The sequence below is a fragment of the Crocodylus porosus genome, unplaced genomic scaffold (genome assembly GCF_001723895.1).
Source record: "Crocodylus porosus isolate Cpor-Errol unplaced genomic scaffold, CroPor_comp1, whole genome shotgun sequence".
In the NCBI taxonomy this organism is placed as follows: domain Eukaryota; kingdom Metazoa; phylum Chordata; order Crocodylia; family Crocodylidae; genus Crocodylus; species Crocodylus porosus.
In genome coordinates this window covers 24,280,136-24,298,487 of record NW_017728912.1, presented here as the reverse complement: position 1 = coordinate 24,298,487, position 18,352 = coordinate 24,280,136, and the positions used below count along the sequence as shown (strand labels likewise).

General features: G+C 42.8%; 1 protein-coding gene and 1 long non-coding RNA gene across 2 annotated transcripts in view; one reads left to right on the top strand and one right to left on the bottom strand.

The window, feature by feature from the left end:
• Positions 1–9,167, bottom strand: part of UBA6 (ubiquitin like modifier activating enzyme 6) — a 54,207-nt gene extending 45,040 nt beyond the window's left edge. Inside the window, exons 1-4 of the mRNA XM_019534200.1 lie at positions 9,069–9,167; positions 4,201–4,263; positions 1,075–1,169; positions 376–404 (exon numbers count right to left, since the gene is read on the bottom strand). Of these exons, the coding sequence (XP_019389745.1) occupies positions 376–404; positions 1,075–1,169; positions 4,201–4,241 (165 nt within the window). The 5' untranslated portion in view covers positions 4,242–4,263; positions 9,069–9,167. The remainder of the gene's footprint in view (positions 1–375; positions 405–1,074; positions 1,170–4,200; positions 4,264–9,068) is intronic.
• A 407-nt stretch (positions 9,168–9,574) lies between these two features.
• LOC109309565 lies at positions 9,575–17,544 on the top strand. The gene is made up of 3 exons (XR_002100968.1): positions 9,575–9,718; positions 16,631–16,752; positions 17,490–17,544. It is a non-coding gene; the product is annotated as an uncharacterized LOC109309565 (long non-coding RNA).
• The last annotated feature ends 808 nt before the right edge of the window (positions 17,545–18,352 follow it).

The window sequence follows — 18,352 nt, the reverse complement described above, 5'->3', positions numbered from 1 at the left end:
GCTGGTTTTGTTGTGTTGCCCTTAAGTGTGACTGGTATTGCTGTCAAGGAACTGGCTTTTACAAAAAGGCAAAGGTATCTTCTTTTTTTTCTTTTTTTAATGAAAAAGCATGAACAAAGAATAATTCACTTTAAACAAGATTAGAACAAGGTACCTATTTCAATCACAGCATAGACAGAGGATACACTGATCAGAATAAAAATCAGAAACCCTAAGATCAGCATATAATTTACTTTATCAAATGTTACCATGGCAAAAAACATGGATACCTGATCCTTTGGTAATAAAACAATTAAATGGCACATTCCAGAGTACTTTTCAAAAGACCCTTTTATTAGAAATTACTATAGATTTCTTTCACAATCATTTACATACCTTTATACCAGCTAGAACTACATTCTTAGCTGCAAGAAAGAGAGAGAGAACAATGTTTATAATATTCTTCTACAGTAATAAGTAACTAAAGTAAAGTAATTTGAACAATAATGAAATTGATTGTTCATTTTATGTTCATAAAAGTTTCACAGTTCACATCAATTACATTTTCTTGATAACTTTAAAGAAAAAGACAATTCAGCTCTCCTGTAGATATTTCAATGCAACAGGAGCTTTTTAACCAATTAACAGATCCTCTAATGAATTCTCAGTTGGCCAGTTATGGCCAAATTCCAGCTACTTTGTGTCACTTGTAGGGTAAAGATACAAGCTTATAGTTTTCAGTTCATTTAACTGCACAAGGATAACATTAGAAGGGTCTGTTATGATAATTTAGCTGGACTTCCTACACAGCAAGTTCAAAAGAAATATCACCCAATAATTTTGAACAATTTATTTAATGACAAAGACAAAGATACATTTGTAAGACATTTTAAACCACACACACCTAGAAAAAATGAGAGCCACAAACCTATTTACTGTGATTTAACAGTATGATTCAGCTGTACACATAACTGTTCAGGAGGTACATGAAATTTTAAGTGTAGTAGATTTTAGGATATATCTGTAAAAGTACTCCTGAAGGGTACACACAAATAATTGATGCTTTTTGTTTAAATAAAAGTTACCTAAACTTACCAATCTCCACACCAAGGCCACCCATACCACTCAGGAACACATTAGATCGGGCCATCTTCTGCATTGCAGAGTCTCCAAGGACGTATCTCTGTCGACTATATACAAGAAAAATGTATATTAAAAACAATGAATAAATAGAATTCCTATATTAAAGTGAGGTACACCCAAAGGTTCTAAAACATAAATCGATTTTCCCTAATAAATTTTCAACCCCCACACAGCCTGGGTTCTGACAGCCAAGCCATTTCCTTTCTGTCTCCAATCATCAGCAATAATAAGTTCTGCAAAACTAAGTTATATCATTGTTGATGCACTTGCAATTCCATTAGCCATTGAAGGGTTTGCCCAGGGCAATGAAGACATTTTGAAAAACCATGACTGTAAAGTAATTTGGTATATAAATGGGCTTTCAGAACTCCATGACAGCAATAAATGCAAGATGGGGAAAAAAGCCCATTTTAATTTCAGAAACTGAGGCAAGTTCGTGAAACTAACCCCAATGGACATCTCTTATTCGCAAACTCAGAAAATTTTTAATGGAAAACAAATCTGTGATACACAAAGATTATGGACCTCCATAATTTTTAGGGTAGATCACCACTCATTTCTCTTATGTTACAATTTCAAGACCTACTTAGGGCATGTATACATGAGACACTTAATGTCCATTAGACTAATTCTACTGAGCATTAGCGTGGCTGACAAAAACTGTGCTAATGCGCAGTAGATTAGACTAATAAGCATTAAGCGTCACAAAAAAAGCATTCACTTGCACTAATGTTCAGTGGCACTGATTAGTGTGCATTTTGTACCTGTTATTATGGCACATTAATGAACGTGTAGATACACCCAGGATTTTACGAACTCAACCTTTGGGGCACAACATGCTCCAAACCAGGAATTTCTTCTTTACCAGAAATACTCAGATCAAAAGTCAAAGCACCTCAGTATATTCAAGTGCAGAACTTTGAAAGATACTCTGTTCTCTAAAGTTTCTTGTCATCTGATTTCACCTCGAAGTACACATATGTAAGCCATTTGGAATTCCATTCAACTGAGGACTTTTTAAAAAAATTCAGTAATTGAGAGAAACAAGCCTGGTTGCTTGATATACTTCTAAGAATATCAGTTTTATAGGGATTAAAATGTCCCCCAATATTGGACTATTTGGAATGCCTGCAAAAATAAATAAACAAATAAACACACACACACACACACACACACACACACAAAAATCACAAGAAAAAATTAAGTGTAAGTGTATCAAATGCATACAGTATATGCCTCTAAAATTGAAAATAATTTAAAATACTGACTTTGGTTCATATGACATTGTGGAAAAAAAGTTTTTAATTAATAAGGAACTTTTCTACCCGTTTCACTGTTTCCAGAAGTACTATGTTTCAACATGGGACGCATCTTGTATTGCTGGACAGAAAATCAGTTACAGATAACACAGTGAAAATTCAAGTCTCAAGATCAAACTCTGCATGAGTATAAAAATCTCACCACATTGCCGACAAATACTATGAAAGGAAATTTAACACAAAAGAAAGATATTTAAATTCAATTATAATAAAGTGTGCAATCACAAAGCAGGAAGCTGATAATTTCTATAGTTTTGTGATGGTGCTATCAGCAAATCTGAAATAAGTTCAAAGTGAATCTTTGTCTTTCCATGCTGTGAATAAGGAAGACTTACCTTTCGTGATGACAAACAGGCTTGGCTAAATTTTTGTGGGCATAACATTCAAAAGATACCCGCAGGATCATGCTGAGGGTCTGACCCTCAAGGCAGAACCTCATCTCTGTTACAGAGGAGCACACCCTGTAACCCTGAAGACTGAAGAAACACTTTTACTAGAGGCAGAGTAGCCTCAGTGGGTTGGGAAGCTTCAAATTCTCACCACATGAAGTCCACAAACAATTCTGGGATAGCATTCTAGAAAGGGCACAGTGACTATAGGGGTAGACATGGGTGGGAGGGTGTTAAGAACAGATTCTCATCTGGATGTCACCTTCCACTTTCAAAATCTTCAGTTTCAAGTTAAGGTGGCTATATTTAATGGTTATGGTTATTAGGAATCTTGTAAAATCATGGAGAAGAAAATATTAATAAGAAAAAAGGCTGAACAAAAGCCATTGTATAGAGGGATTTAGAGGGGAAGAATTAGAGAGAGACCTAACGAAGGAGGTAGTTTGTACAACATAGTAAAGAAAGAAAAATGAGGAAAGATGAAACGGAAGAAAAAGTTAAAGAGGAAATGCAAAAGCAACAACAAATCAAAATCAGGAAAGAAAAGAAAGTGTAAGAACACCAGAACTGAAGGGTGCAATTAAACTGGTTGGCCAAACATAACATGTAATATAATGACTTTCCCAAGCACTGTTTAGTTAGTTTGGCACTTTTCAGTATATGGCCAATTCTTTATCTGGTCAAATACTGTTTATTGATTTCACAAGTACTTATGAACTAAATGATCATCTGCACACAGATACTTATTTATACCAAAGGTTGGCAATGTTTTTTGGTGGAGGACCAGGGAGTCCCAGCTTTGGGCCTGAGGCAGGAGGGTAGGTGAGACTCAGCTGCCTCCCCAACTTCTTCCTGCCATGCGACTTGAGCATAGTGCAAAGAGAGCTCCCTCTGGGCCAAAGACCCCAGTGCCTGACTGCAACAGTGCAGGGAGAGCTCCCCCTCCACCGAAGCCTTTGGCTGCCAACTGTACCACAGCACAGCACAGGCAGACCCCTTTCCGCCAAGCGCCCCTGGAGTCACAGCTGCACCTGGCAGATCCAAAGGCTCTGCAGGCCAGATGCAGTCCATGAGCTGTATGCTGTTGACCCCCTATTTATATAGTTCAGCCACTTCCAATATAAAAGTCAGAAATTTTCAGACTGTTTTAATGGAAAGTGGAATCACAATGTGTACAGTACTTCTGAAATGTTTTATTCCTTTAAATGGTGAAGTGGAAGGACACAATAGCAAAGTTCTCTTCACTCCAGCTGGTAGAGAGCAAATGCCTTTTTCAAATGCTGGTATTAACACTTCAGCAATGTGTACACAAACATGTCTCAACCTAGAGGGTGTCCATCTACAGGAAATAGCTTTCATAATATTCTTACCTATATAAAGCATCATCAATCTCCATAGAATCCGTCGCCATGATGCAAAATAATTTGTTCGTGCTAGAAAAGGAAAAAAAAAAAAAGGTGACAAAATGAGTAAAAAATGGTTACATAAGAAGTTTCTTTGCAACTTTCTACCCTCACTCCATGTGTTACATGAGAAATAGATGGATTAATGGCAGGGCAAATTAAATGAAAAACAGCAACACTGATTTGAAGGCCCAACTAGAGCACAGTAATCCTTTCTATTAATACGCGTAGTAGTACATACCTAAGATTAAGCATGAGACAACAACAATTCAGGATCCTAACACAACTGTAGAGATGAGTATCCTCTTATGAAAAGATGGCTGAGTCCCTGCTTTAGATACAACTCCCACCACCCTTTTAATTCTACTGTTTCAATTACTGACTTTATAATACAGTGTTACTTGTAAACTTATTTAATGTGGTATGGTTAGTGCTGTTGTAGCTGTGATGGTCCAGGAAACATGCAAGAAAGTTTTTCTGGTGATATTGTACCAACTATAAAGTGGAGAGAGTTTTTAAACAAGATTTTGGGTTCAAAGTGTACTTCTTCAGGTCTGTGGGTACCTATCATATTTATCTTGCTTATCTTTCTTAATGGATTATGACACACTTATGTAGACCAGGATCAGCAACCTGTGGCCCATGGGCCAGATCTGGCCACTGGATCGGCTAGTGGACCTGGGGCTTTGGTGGCATTCAGTAGCAAGGGGCCTCAGTGGCAGGCTATTCAGCTACGCTGCACTGCACTGAAGTTAGGTAGCAGGGAACTTTCCCATGCCAGACAGCAGGAGGAAGTAGTGGCAACAGCCAAGTCCCAGAGCCAATCTGTCTAGGATCCAACCTGGGCTATTCTGGCCTGCTCCTACAAAAGCACTGTCAACTGCTTATGTAGAGAAGAGAAGAAAAACCTTGAATTCCCAGACTTTGATCATGAGAAATTCCACTACATATTGTTTTAGATATTTTTCTTTATAGGATGGAAGGGTCCTTGGATAGCTGAATAGTTAGAAAGAATAATTTGAACTATAACATACTCCTCTCACATGCATACTATTTAAATATATTGTTCACTTAGCTGCATAATACAATGCCAATGCCTATTCTTTTGTCTACTGTTGTCACTAAAAACAAACATATGCTATCAGTTACACGCATAACTCACTTAAATGCAGAGGACTTTAGAGTTTCACTCCCTACTTTGTGATGTATTTGTTCTCTTAGTAGCTGCACACTAACCAACACCAGAAATGGCAAAGAGGAAGCAGCTGTCACAAAACCACTATTAGAAGCCTTGAAAAATGACAGAAACTGGCCACTTTGGGGTTGCTCTCCTCCCACATCTTCAAGACTCCTAATAGCAGTCCTGAAACAAGCTGACTACTACAAGCCTTTAAACTGAGGAACTCTTGTGAAGGCAGTCAATACCATGGCACTGACAGTGCTATGTACTTCATGACCATTGCTTATATTAAGTTAGGCATAACTTTTTTTTTATTATTCCTTTCTGGTCACAAATCTTTGTATTTACAACACAGTGTCGTTTACACTGCTTGCTTCCTAAGTTAACTGCACACACTCGGGGAAGACACTGGTGGCCCTGTGGATGGATGATGGATTAAAAGCCAATGCTAACAATATTAAAAGACAACAAAAGGTTAGGATGGATGAAGGATAGAACAGAAAATACTCCAAACTTAATGCCATTATATAAAAAATAGGTTTACCGATTTTTAAATGCCTTATTTAACCACATGACATCAAGGCCTAGAATTTGGCGAGAGCTAAAAAGGACGATTCATTTGAATGAACACAACCTAACCCGCATACAGTGGAGTCGTCCAACAATCAGAAAGTTCCCCAATGTGTGCAGTGGGCAGTTAATCCTTCCAACCCATCTCAGCTGCTGTCAGCGCTGTTCTGTTGGAAACTGTGAAACTGCTTCGGGCCTGTTAATTTCAAGGCTGATATTAGCAGGATAAATTATTCACAGTAAAAAAAAAGTAAGAAGCATTAATGAGGTATAAACAGCTGGGCCATAGCAGCTCTGAATGAATAATTAGGGAACCTTAAAATAGATTAAGCAGTTCAAAGAGAGGATATTAAACCATACAGTCACCTAGACTAATTCAAAATAACAGTCTCTGTAGTCATTATTTGACCATATAGTTCATTAAAATGTCCTAAGCTAAGAGCCTGATTAAAGTACTTAGGGGTGCAAGTTGTTAAAATAGTAATGGAGACTCCAAAATTAGAGGGAAGATAGGCTTAGCTCTTTCTACCAACAGATTAAAAGTAAAGGCCCAGATCTAAGCAGCTTTCCTACTGAGCATGCAAATGCTACACAGACATAGCTTCTTTGTAAAGAAAGACTCTCAGAGTTGTTAAGCTCAAAGGTCATTTGCTGTCATTGTTTAAACCAAAGAGCACACTAGCTACCTCGTGGCATATCTAAAAAAATGTCTCCCCCAGTCAACAAGAAGTAAAGCAGAAATTTCAAGCAGAAGATTATGACAGTCTCACACACACATGCACATGCAGAGGAAATTGTAGACGGCACAGGTAGGAGGATAAATAGAAAATAATTGCAATGGAAAACAAGCTACAACTCTTATTAAGTTATTCCTATATGCTCAAAGTGTATGCATATAGTGACTGTCATGTGACTACAAAGGCTAGCAGGTCATGATCCTGAAGGCCAAGACATCACATACCCACATTCTCTTCCCACTGATCCTTCCTGTGGCTAAGAGATTCAGCTTTCACAACTGACAAGCCAGAATATTTTCCCAGTACAAGGTCACACTTAAAAAGGAAGTACACAACAGGAACACCAGTCTCCAGATCACCATCCACCAGGCTCATAGGAAGCACTGTCCTATAATTCATAGAACCATAGAGGAATAGGGCTGGAAGGAACCTCCAAAGGTCATCTAGTCCCACCCTCTGTCCAAGGCAGGATTATCCCTACCCCACACCATCCCCTATAAACCAAAATCTAAAACAGGGGTGTGCAAACACAGTCTGCAGACAATATCTGGTCCGCCAATTGATCCTATCCAGCCTGCCGGCCCCACGCTGCTCTGGTCTGCCACAGCTGGGGCTGGGCTAGGCCATGCAGCAGAGGAGACTCCTCCGTCACCCACTGACTCCCCCAGTAACCATTTCCCACCCCTTCACCCTACTTTCTGTTGGTGCTGCACAGTCCTGGCACCACAGACATCAGGCCCACACAGGACAGAGCATGATGCAGTGCACTGAGTAGCTGTCTCACCTGCCTGCCACAATGAGGTGCTGTTGCCACGTTGCCGCTAGGAGGTGTCTATGCCGGTCGCACAGGTGGGGGACGGCGCTTGGCCCAGGGGAGCTGCCCCTGACTTTCCTAATGCAGCACAGTGGCAACGGCTCACTGTGGCAGACAGCTGGGACAGGTACTCAGCGTGCTATATCGCACCCGGTCCCATGCTGATCCAGCTGCTGGCAGCTGTGGTGCGATCAACCCTGGCACAATACAAACACAAGACACCAGTAAGATTTTGGGGGGGGGGGGGGGGGATTGGTGCAAGTTTTGCAATCATGAAAATGATCAGCCTGACAAGTCTAATGTAATGTATCCTCCGCTTCATGTAATATGCTCATTCATAGTCCTGTAGAGCAGTTATGTCTTAAACTGATTTAAGCATGCCTACTAATTCATCCAGAACCACCCGGGCTCAGCTGTTCATATGTCATTGATGCTTTGTACTACTACTACTTTTTTTTTTCCCCCTCTGTGAACAACTTATTCCTCTAATATCTGTCTAGAAATTGACAGGAGTGAGTCAGTTTCATGGTTTCTCAGCAGAAGCACAGCCTATTTCCCCATCAGAGGAACCAGCAGACTTTTGTTGTGCTGCGAAACATGAAGATCCCCACAGAACAACTGCAGCTCCACCCAGGCCAACAATGGATGCAAACAGGGATCCCCCTCCAAGGATAGCTGACATAGTCGCAAAACACGTCGGCAAGTGCTTGAATCCTAGCACCTGCGTGATGTGCCAACAGCAACATGAAAACCTCAAGGACGCTACTTGTCTTACCCGTTCCAGAGGGCCGCTTCTCACGTGAGGGAACAAGTCAGCATCTGTTCCTAACAACCTGCCTGGGTTTTGCAGAATCACAGAAAATGAGGGTTGGCAGGGGCCTCAGCAGGTCACCTAGGGCAGCAGTTCCCAACCTTTTTATACCAGAACCCATTTCTAAACATTGGCAGCAGGTCCTGACCAGCTTTCCCCTGCCTGCAGGGCATGGGGCAGAGGGAGCCCCTCGCAGGCTGGAGCTCTGCCAGCCCCAAGGGGAGCCCCACAGCTTCCTACCTTTTTCTCCTTTAAAGGAAAATCCATTTTTAAAGTCTATTAATCCATTTTTTAAATTAATGCATTAATCCTCCATCCTTTCGTTATCTCCTTGCAACGCACTTTTGGGTTGTGACCGATGGGGTGAAAAACACTCTATCTAGCCAAAGCAGGGCCGTCCCCAGCTACGCCATCCTGGCCAAGGCTTCCTCTCGCCGGGTCTTAACACCCTCCAAGGATGGCGATGCCATGGTCCCCTCCACTGCTTCCCCACCCTCCTCCTGAGAAACCTTTCCTAGTATCCAGCCTAGCCCTCCCTTGCTGCAACCTGAGACCCCGCTGCTTGTGCCGCCACCTGCCCAGCGGCCCCCGCTCAATTCCCACCCGCGTTTTCCCGGACTCTCCGCAACCCGCAGCAGGTCCCGGTGGAGTGGAGGATGCACCGGCCCCGCCTGCCACCGCCTCCCCTCCCAGCCCTGCGCGCCCCGCCCAGCCCCGCCTCACCGCGCCAAGCTGGGCCGCGAGGCCTGCGCTGCCAGCGGCCCCGGGCAGGATACGGCAGCCGCGGCACCAGCGCCGGGGCCCGATGGCTTCCCCGCCTGCGCCGAGCCGGGGGCCAGACTGTCGCCGCGGCCAATCGCTGGCGAGTCCCGCCCCGCCGCAGCCAATCACCATCGAGTCCCTCCCCGCCGCGGCCTATCGCAGCCCCGCCGTGGCCAATCGCCGCCGAGCCCCCGGCCAATGGTCGGCGAGCCCCTGCCTCACTTAGGCCAATCCCTGCCTCGCCCCTCCCCGCCGCGGCCAATCCCCGCCTGCTATTTGGCGCCGCCTTGCAGCCCCTGTCAGCGGTGTGGGCCACGCGGTTAGCGCCGTATCGTTCGCGCGGCCCCGCTAGGGTGGTGGCGTGTGAGGCGCCCTCCGGCGCTCGCAGGCGGCGCTGGGGAAGGCCTCGCAATTCCCCCGGAGAGCCGCCCTGGTGCCTGCGCAGGGACACCCGAGTCTGCCCCGTCGTCTTCAAGGACCCTCTGGGCACCTCTACATGTGCCCGTGCCCCGACCTGGCTACTGTGCCCTGCGCTAGTGTTCTGAGTTGGTCGTTGTTTTAACGTGTGCTGCGTAGACCGGTCCCATTTGTCCATTTTATCTACCAAATAGGTAACGAAGTTGGAGACTGGAATACTACCGGTGTGCATGAGGTTTAAAAAAAAAAAAAGGAAGCCAGAATTCGAGTTGCCAGGCTTTATTAAAAGCGGCAGTCATGCACCACAGTACTTCATTTTGATTGATATATTTATTTAGTTTGCTGTTTCTGCTCCTGTTGGCTCATCTGCATGTGTTCGAACTTCCCCAGGCTAGGCAGGGGAAAAAGAAAACAACTAGTGCAGCAAGAACAAAAGCAGATGGAGCGTGTTCGAATGATGCCAATATTATAATTTTCAGTCTTTCTACCGATGACCAAATTACGTCTCCAGTGCAGCAAAACCGGGATTTCCTGGCAAAGTGCACGTTGCGCGTTCATTTTCCTCCAAGCTGGGTTTCCCTGGCAAAGAAGTGCGTGTTACACATTTGTTTTTTCTCCAGTCTAAGCTATGGGCATTTTAAAAAACACTTCTCCATTGTTGCTAATGGGAGTTTAGCTCCACCAATGTTAAGTCATGATCATATGGTTGCTTCTGCTGGTCTTTTAAGCTCTGCTTCAGGAAACAGGAAGCCTGGTCTAGATCAACACGTTTTGCCTTTTGTCAGCACAGCCATGCGTGCATCCACACTTGTTTGAGTTCTGCCAGTAAAACCCTGACTTTCTGTCAGTCAAGGTAAGCTGTCCCTGGAAATTATAGAAGTCTTCTCTTGCAGCATTTGTTAACACATGTGTCACAACCCAAAAGTGGGTCTCAAGAATATATGAAAGGGTCACGAACAAACTTTTAAAAAAAATGGATCAACAAACTTCTAAAATGGATTCTCTTGTAAAAGAGAAAACTGTGGGTTTTGCCCTGCAGGCTGGCAGGGTGCCTTCTGGGTGTGCTGGGAAATGGGGGTCGGGGGCAGCAGGTCGGGAGTGAGGGGCACCTGCAGGGTGTGGGAGGCGGTGGACTGGGTGTGAGCAGCACCGGCAGAGCCAGGCAGCTGTTTTCTACATAAACTATTTACTGTGTCGGGACTGGCTATCAAGGTTTACAAATGGGCCCTGGTACAAAAAAGGTTGAGAACCACTGCTCTTGCAGCAGCCCTGTTCAACTAGCAAAATGTCTTTGTGGATGCTGCACTGCCTATATCAGTAACCACTGTGCACCAGCAACTGTCCCACAGTGCCCCTGTCCTAAGGCCTGGATTTTTGGGGCAGACCCAAATTTCAAGGGGGTGTCCCAGGTCCCCCAAAGACTCCATAAAACAGGATTTTCATCCCAAATTTGAAAAATTGGTTCCTGATCAATGCTAGGCAGAATCCTCCTCAAGGCCAATGTTAGGGCATTGCAAAACAGTCAGCTGCACAGGGCCTGGTTGCATATAACACCTATGGCACTGACTGTTTATTTTGTGGCTGGTATTAACATGGTTGCCTAGTAAAAAGAACCTGAAGCAGATACTGCTTGACACTGAATCTTTGCATGGGGCTTTTAGGTAAACCCCACCACTGGGTCATCCTGCATTTTGCTCAGTATGATGCAGCCTAGTGCTGTGGGAGAGCAGCTGTATTGCATTGGGGTCAAGAGGGAGCTGCATTCATAAGCCATGACACCCAAGTTACTTACCTCTGCCTCCTAGTAAAGCTAATCAGCTTATTCCCACACTGTAGTATGGCAGCTCCACATGCAGGGTAGCCATTCTGATTGTGGTGGTGCAGTTAGCTGCCACTGTAACGATGGCTGCTTTTGTGCCCCCTACTGAAAGTGGCACCCAGGGCTGCTGCTTTGGTCACCCATTCTCAGTTACACCACTGGCAGCTATAATAGTCAGAAGTGGTATAAACTACTTCCATTTCTGAAGGTCTGTGGAGCATATGGGATGATACTACCAGAATCAGAGGAAATAGGACAAATTTTTGTCCTCTCTTGAAGTCAAGTAACACTATAGGTATCTTTTAGCTTATACCAAAGAAATGTTTAATTGAACATAGCAGGGCAGGTCCAATACTTTCGAGTGAAAAACTTGTTAGACATACTTGGCCCTGCACTTCTAATATAAAGCATGTCTGATATCACAGATTAACCTGTACCAATGGAATACAGAAGTTTCAGGATTTATGTACCTTATTCAGTATTCTCTTTTCAGTAGAAAAGCATAAAACAGTCATTAGCAGTGGTTGTCTCAAATAATCCACCTGGGAGACACTTGAGCAAATTGAACAGGAAGAGAAGTTCCACATGGCCACTAGAGGTCACCAAATATCTACCTTGTTTGATTGGTTACATTGCCTGAATGAGCTTTTGTAATACAATTTATAACCAAGGATTATATCTGCTTACTTTTGCTTTTTAAAAATAATATATATATGAAAAAAACAAGGAAAACAAGTTATTTATTTGTTGAACTAGATGCTTATCACTGAAAATTGTAACTAAATTAATTATTTAAACTAGTTTAAATGGTAGCATAACCAGGGCAGGGCAACCAGAGCAGGAACCCCAAGTGCTGATATTGGAGGGGGGAGGAAGGAGGGGCATAACAATAAAATCTACCATGACCATGTGATCATACTAGTGGCATGGCAACAGCTGGAAGTTGCTGCTGCCACTATGCATCCCACTTCCCTGGGTGCCCAGCTGCATTGATAGGCCTCTGAATTTGGATATACTGCTGCAGTTGTGTGTGTCCCATGCATAACAGGATAATCTTGGCTTGTCTCAGTTCAGTTTTGCAAATCTACCTTCACATGCAGAAGCTAAATTGATATTGACAGTTTTAAACCCATATAAGAAAGGCACACACACACACACACACACACACACACACACACACTTCACCAGTTTAACTAATAATATAACTGAAACTATTGCCATTTTTCCATGTATAAAAGGTGCAACAGACAGACATGAGATGAATGAAGAATAGTGCTAAAGCACTGGGTGACTGAGAGCTGGATTTCTCTCACAGAAACACAACATTTGCAACCAAAATATGAGTCCTTGTGTAGGTAAGTTATGTAAGAACATAAGTCAAATCAATGGTCCATCTATTCCAAATTCCCATCTTTGACAATGACAAGGAGAAGATGCTTTGGAGAGAGAGTATATGAACAGGGCAGCCCCAGAGTAATCCACCCCTGTCATACTCTGCCTCGTATCAACCATCATTGGTTTAAGGATGTCAGAGGACATTTACCTGACATATCCTTGGTTCAGTTCTGTACAATAGTTCCCAGTGGACCTGTCCTTCTTAACTTTGTCTAATAAAATTCGTTTTTGAACTTGGCTATGCTATCTGCTGCTTCAACCTCCTATGACAACAATTTCCAAAAGCTGACTGTGCTATATTAAAAAAGTACTACTTCTTTGTTTTAAACTTGGCTCCTGGTTATTTCAATGGGAGCCTCCTTAGTTTTTGTATATGATTTAGTGAATTACAGTTCCTCATCTAGTTTATTGATGCCCTTCATGATTTTATAGACTTCTGTCATAGTCCCCCTCAACCTTCTCTTGTCCAGACTGAAGAGTCCTAGCCTTTTTAGTCACTCGTGAGTCCTGACAATAACTCCATACTTCTGATTATCTCTGTTGCATAGAAGGAAGTTTGTGCAAAAAAAAAGTTCTTGAAAAGAAGCTGTTAGTTATGCCTCAGGGCGACTGTTTGAGATAGGTAGAGAAGCACAGAAAAATATAGAAGCTCTTTAGATATGTCTAAAAATCATAAAATGAAGGCAAAATAATATTGGATAATAGTAAAAGGCAGCACTAAACGAACACACAGTTACAATTGCATTAATATTACTGATAGAAGATCATTTGTGTTGGTGTTCTTTTTTACACCTTTATTTCCTTCTTTTCTTTCCTTAGAAAGGGGTGTCTAGCTAATCCTTGTTGCTTTAAATGACACTAACCTTTAATCAAAAGGAGGGTTTCTGTAATCTCAGTCCCCGTAGTCCCATTTTAGGCATCTAAGGGCGTGTCTACACATCACCATACAGTGCGTTGCTTTAGTACTTCCTTTTGGAAGTATGAAAGCACAGTAACCACCCATACTGCTCAGTGCATGGCACAGAGTTGAATATTGTTGCTATGTTACCGTAGCAGTGCACTAAAATGGGGGAATGTGCTGCTACAGCAACATAGCTGCCAATCATGTGTAGATCCACATGATTACTACATCATCATAGCACGCTGTACGGTGCTGTAGTGCATCGCTACATCACCATAGAGCAATGTATAGATGTGCCCTAAGGGTTCTTCTGTACCACTTCTTCGGAGCTTCTGAGAATGTTGTAGAAGAGTATATACCATCCGGTACTCTTGTTCTAAATGAGAAAACTCTGAGGCAGGGAAATTGTTCTGGGGGTCCCCCACCATCACCCAATTACACAGAATAGAAATGTTGCCCAGTGTGTCAGGCTGCCTACCAGTGTGGTAAAATCCATGTAGGGACCAGAAAATTCCACCAAGTTCTCTTTGAGCAAGCTAACAGTGTTATGGTTGATGGTAGATACTTCATATTCTGATAGAGCAGGTAGAGCTTTGCGCTATGTCTGGTCTGTAAAATTGTTGCTGGATGTTTTCCATCAGAAAGTGCAGCCTTACTGAAAAATAACAGTGAACTGAAAATTTGTTTTGAAACAAAACTTTAATCTGAAAAGTTAATATTTTTATATTTTATAATATGGCAATAGCAGTATCATATAATGTATCAGATCATGTCATATTAGCCATAGATTCATAGATTATAAGTCCACAATCATAGAAAGGACTGGAAGGAATCTCAAGAAGTCATCTAGTATAGGGGTGTCAAAGACATAGCCCCTGGGCCACAACTGGCCCACAGAATCCTAGCAGCGGCCCATAGTGCTACCCATGGGTCTCAGCGTGGACTTGCATCCCATATTTGGTACATACTGAACCAGCTTCATTCACTGCACACAGCATATGGGGCTGGATCTGATGTATGCTGCATGCGGCATGCAGGGCCAAATCCAACGTATGCTGCATGTGACACATGGCGCCCACACTGGACCAGCCCTGCATGCTGCATATGGCTCATGGGGCTTGCTTACAGCCTGGATCCAGCCTATGGGCTGGCCCTGTGCTACTCATCTGGCCTGTGACCCAGTTCTATGCTACTACTGTAGGGTCTGATAAGTTTGACACCCCGATGTAGTCCATCTTCCTTCTCCAAGGAATCAACTATACCCCATCGACATTCAGTTAATCTGATCTTAAAAGCCTCCAGCAGAGTGGAGAATCCACAATCTCCTAAGGTACATTATTCCAGCTGTTAGCTATCCTTACAACTATTAAACTTTTCCTGATATCCAACCTAAATCTCCCTTGTTGCAATTTAAAATTAAGAGGATACCTTTTTGTTTATCTAGTCTGCCTCCATAATAGCTGAGGCAGCATTAAATTCTCAAATAGCACTTCAGTTCTGGAGAGGTTTCTTCTTTCTTTTTGCATGGCATCAAGAGGAGCTTCAGCAAAACAAGCCCCCAGTATAGCATTTAAAGTTACAATAGAGATAATCAAAGTAAGAAGGCATGAGGTGGCATGTCTACATGCTCATTAATGCACAGTAATTACAGCACGTTTAGTTTAGGACTTGCTTAATGAAGTACTAAGTAAATGCGCAGTGACTAGAGTTACCGCACAGTAGCAGCGACACACAGTTTTTTTGTGACGTTTACTGAGCAGTAGCATAATACTACTGCACAGCAGTATTAGCGCAGTTTTTGCTTGGCACACTGTTGTGCAGTGTTATTAGCCTACTGCTCATAAATCATCTTGTGGAGATGTGCCCACTGATACTCAATTTGTGTCTGAAAAGTCAGAGAGAAAAGATCAAATACATTGGGATGGAGATCTAGCAGCGAGCTTTGGTTCTGGGCAGGGAAAATGCATTATGCATAGTAAAAATGCAAGGGTCTTGCCTCTCATCTCCAAATGCCAACACAAATACTGCAGTAAGCTGTTTCAATTTTTCTGTGTTCCCATGCCTTTGTCTTCTATCAAATCATAAAACTTGATGTTACAGCGCAAGATGGACCTTGTTTGCATGCTACCCATCTAAATTAGGATGGAGTATGCTGATTACTACTGTAGAGAGAGATGCAACTCTAAACACCTGAGCCATTTATCCACTTTTTAAGTCAGTTTCATTAGTAGGCTTTGTAAGCATCTAAGTAGAATACTGACTGCTAAAGCAATGTTTTCACCATTGTATGAATTCACCTCTGGAAATATATAGATAGCATTAAGAAGGACTTTATGCAGTTTGAGAGTAAATTATACACATTTTTTTAAACAAACAATAATTAAAAAGCTTCAGAAAACACAGCTGAATGGAAACTATCCTACCTCTCAATAAATACATTCTGATACAGAAGGGAAAGATGGTTCTGTACTTAAATAACATAGGCCTGAACCTTAGTAGCCCATTAAAACTTGCTCAGGCATTTGCACCAGGGGGTACAAAATGCTACTAAATCAGAATGTCAGCAATATATACTCACTTTGCACTAGCATAAATCAGTAGCCACTGTTTAAGGCAACAGAGAACTTGGTCCATATCATTTGAAATATCTGAGGAAGAAAACTTCACTATCAATATAAAGTATTAATACAATGTACTCGCACAGTGTATATGAAGACAACTGTTTCAGTGGTACCTTTATTTGTAATCTATCATCTCTGTATAATATTTATTGAGTTTTGAAGATAACAATGATTTGATATTCAAACATCTGCCAAGAAACTGATTTAGCCTTTTAACAGTGAATGGTAAAAACCTCAGCTTAAAAAGGGAAATGTTAGCACTCATTTACCTAATGCCTAGTTGTTTAATGGCAAATTTCTGTAAAACTGTGAACAGTAATATTTTAATTCATGACATACTGAATAGAATTCTACTTTCCTGTGTTCACAGGAGGACTTTATAAAAATCAAGTGAATACTAGGGGCTTTGGTCAAAGGAAATTAGATTAGAATCATAGAAAAGCAGAGCTGGAACGGATGTCAGGAGTTCATCTAGTCCAAGCCTCTGCTCAGGTCTGGATCCTTCTCAACTAAACCGTCTCATCCAACTGTTTATTTAACCTAAAAAACTTACAGGGATAGAGGTTCCATATACTCCAGGGACATTTTACACAAAATTCAAACTAGTTGCATTGATGGAAGGCTGTTCATTGGTGTCTACCTCTTTTTCATCCTGGTGTAAACATGCTCTATCTCTAAGCCCCTAGGGATGAGTGGATTTTGGTGGCCTAAGTTAAATGCAATTACATTCTGGTGCATCTAACTTAGAATCTATATAGGCATAAACACACTCTTATGGGGTTTTTTGTTTAGCTTTCTTCTTTCTTCCTGTAACAAAAATACATTAAAAAAACCCTGAGTGAACGGAAGATAAAGCAATAATATACCCTACTTTTGTGGAACATTAAAGTTCCAGTGGTTTTCCAGATATGCAAAGGTTGCTAAGCAGGTTGATTGAAGCAAGTATCCTTCAAAATACCTACAGTTAACAGGTACTTCTAGGTTCTGTTTGTTTTTAGCAGAATTACAGCAACATTAAGCCAAATGGTAAAGACTGGTCTTTCAGGCTGGGATTCTCAGAGGGGATGAAAGAAGTTGTCTGCATAACTCTCTTAATGTACCTTGAAAACCCCAACCGTTAACATTTTTAACAGTAATAGTGGCTGTCCAGTTTCAGGGTGCCATTTCATACACAGTAAGCTTATTCCACAATTTTAAGATGGATATTTTTGTTTCTGGGTTTCTCTGAGGTAGGAGGGGAACTAGACTGATACCTAAAAAGAAACTGTCTTGGAGTTTCCTCCCAAAAAATCACAAGATCACTAGTAAGTAATACAAGGCACCTTATTCTCTTAGGATGGGGTGGGCAAAATATGGCCAACAGGCCAGATCCTGCCTGCCAAGGGAGTTTGTCTAGCCTGCAGCAGGCTCCTCAGTTCTTCCTGGCCCAGGCTGTGGCACATGTGATTAGTCCTGCTGCCCCGATCATGCAGCACGGCTGTGGTGGCATGGCAGCTGGACTCACTTCTCGGGAGCCCCAGCGGTGGTGGCTCCTTCTGGCTGCTGCAACTGCTGGACCTGGCCTCACTGCCCAGGCATCCTGACCCATCTGCCCCACATCCACCGCCAGGGTGGGGCCCACACAAGTGGGCTGTGTGCCCAGATGGAAAGGATGGGGCTGCAGGTGGGTAGAGAGCTGTGTCTGGGAGTGAGGTGGGTGGGCAGGGCCAGGATCATGGGGGAGGATTTCAGGGTGGCGACAGCACAGGGCCAGGGCTTGGGGCAGAGCTGCAATCCTGCCTGCACATCCCTGTGATGCAGGGGTGGGCAAAATGCGGCCTACAGGCCAGATGCGACCTGCCAAGCCATTCTATCTGGCCTGCAGAGCCCCCCAAAATTTAGAAAATTAATTTTTAGCTGCCCCTGGCTGCCTGTCATGTGGTCCTTGATGGCTTGCCAGCTCAGGGGTGATCTGATGGCCACCTATAAGTTTATCGGGGTGACCACCAGGATCTGGGGGAACGTTTGTTCATCAGAGCGCCCCAAGGGATGACTAGGTCAAACGGTCACAAACTCCTGCAAGACCGTTTCAGGCTGGACATAAGGAAGAATT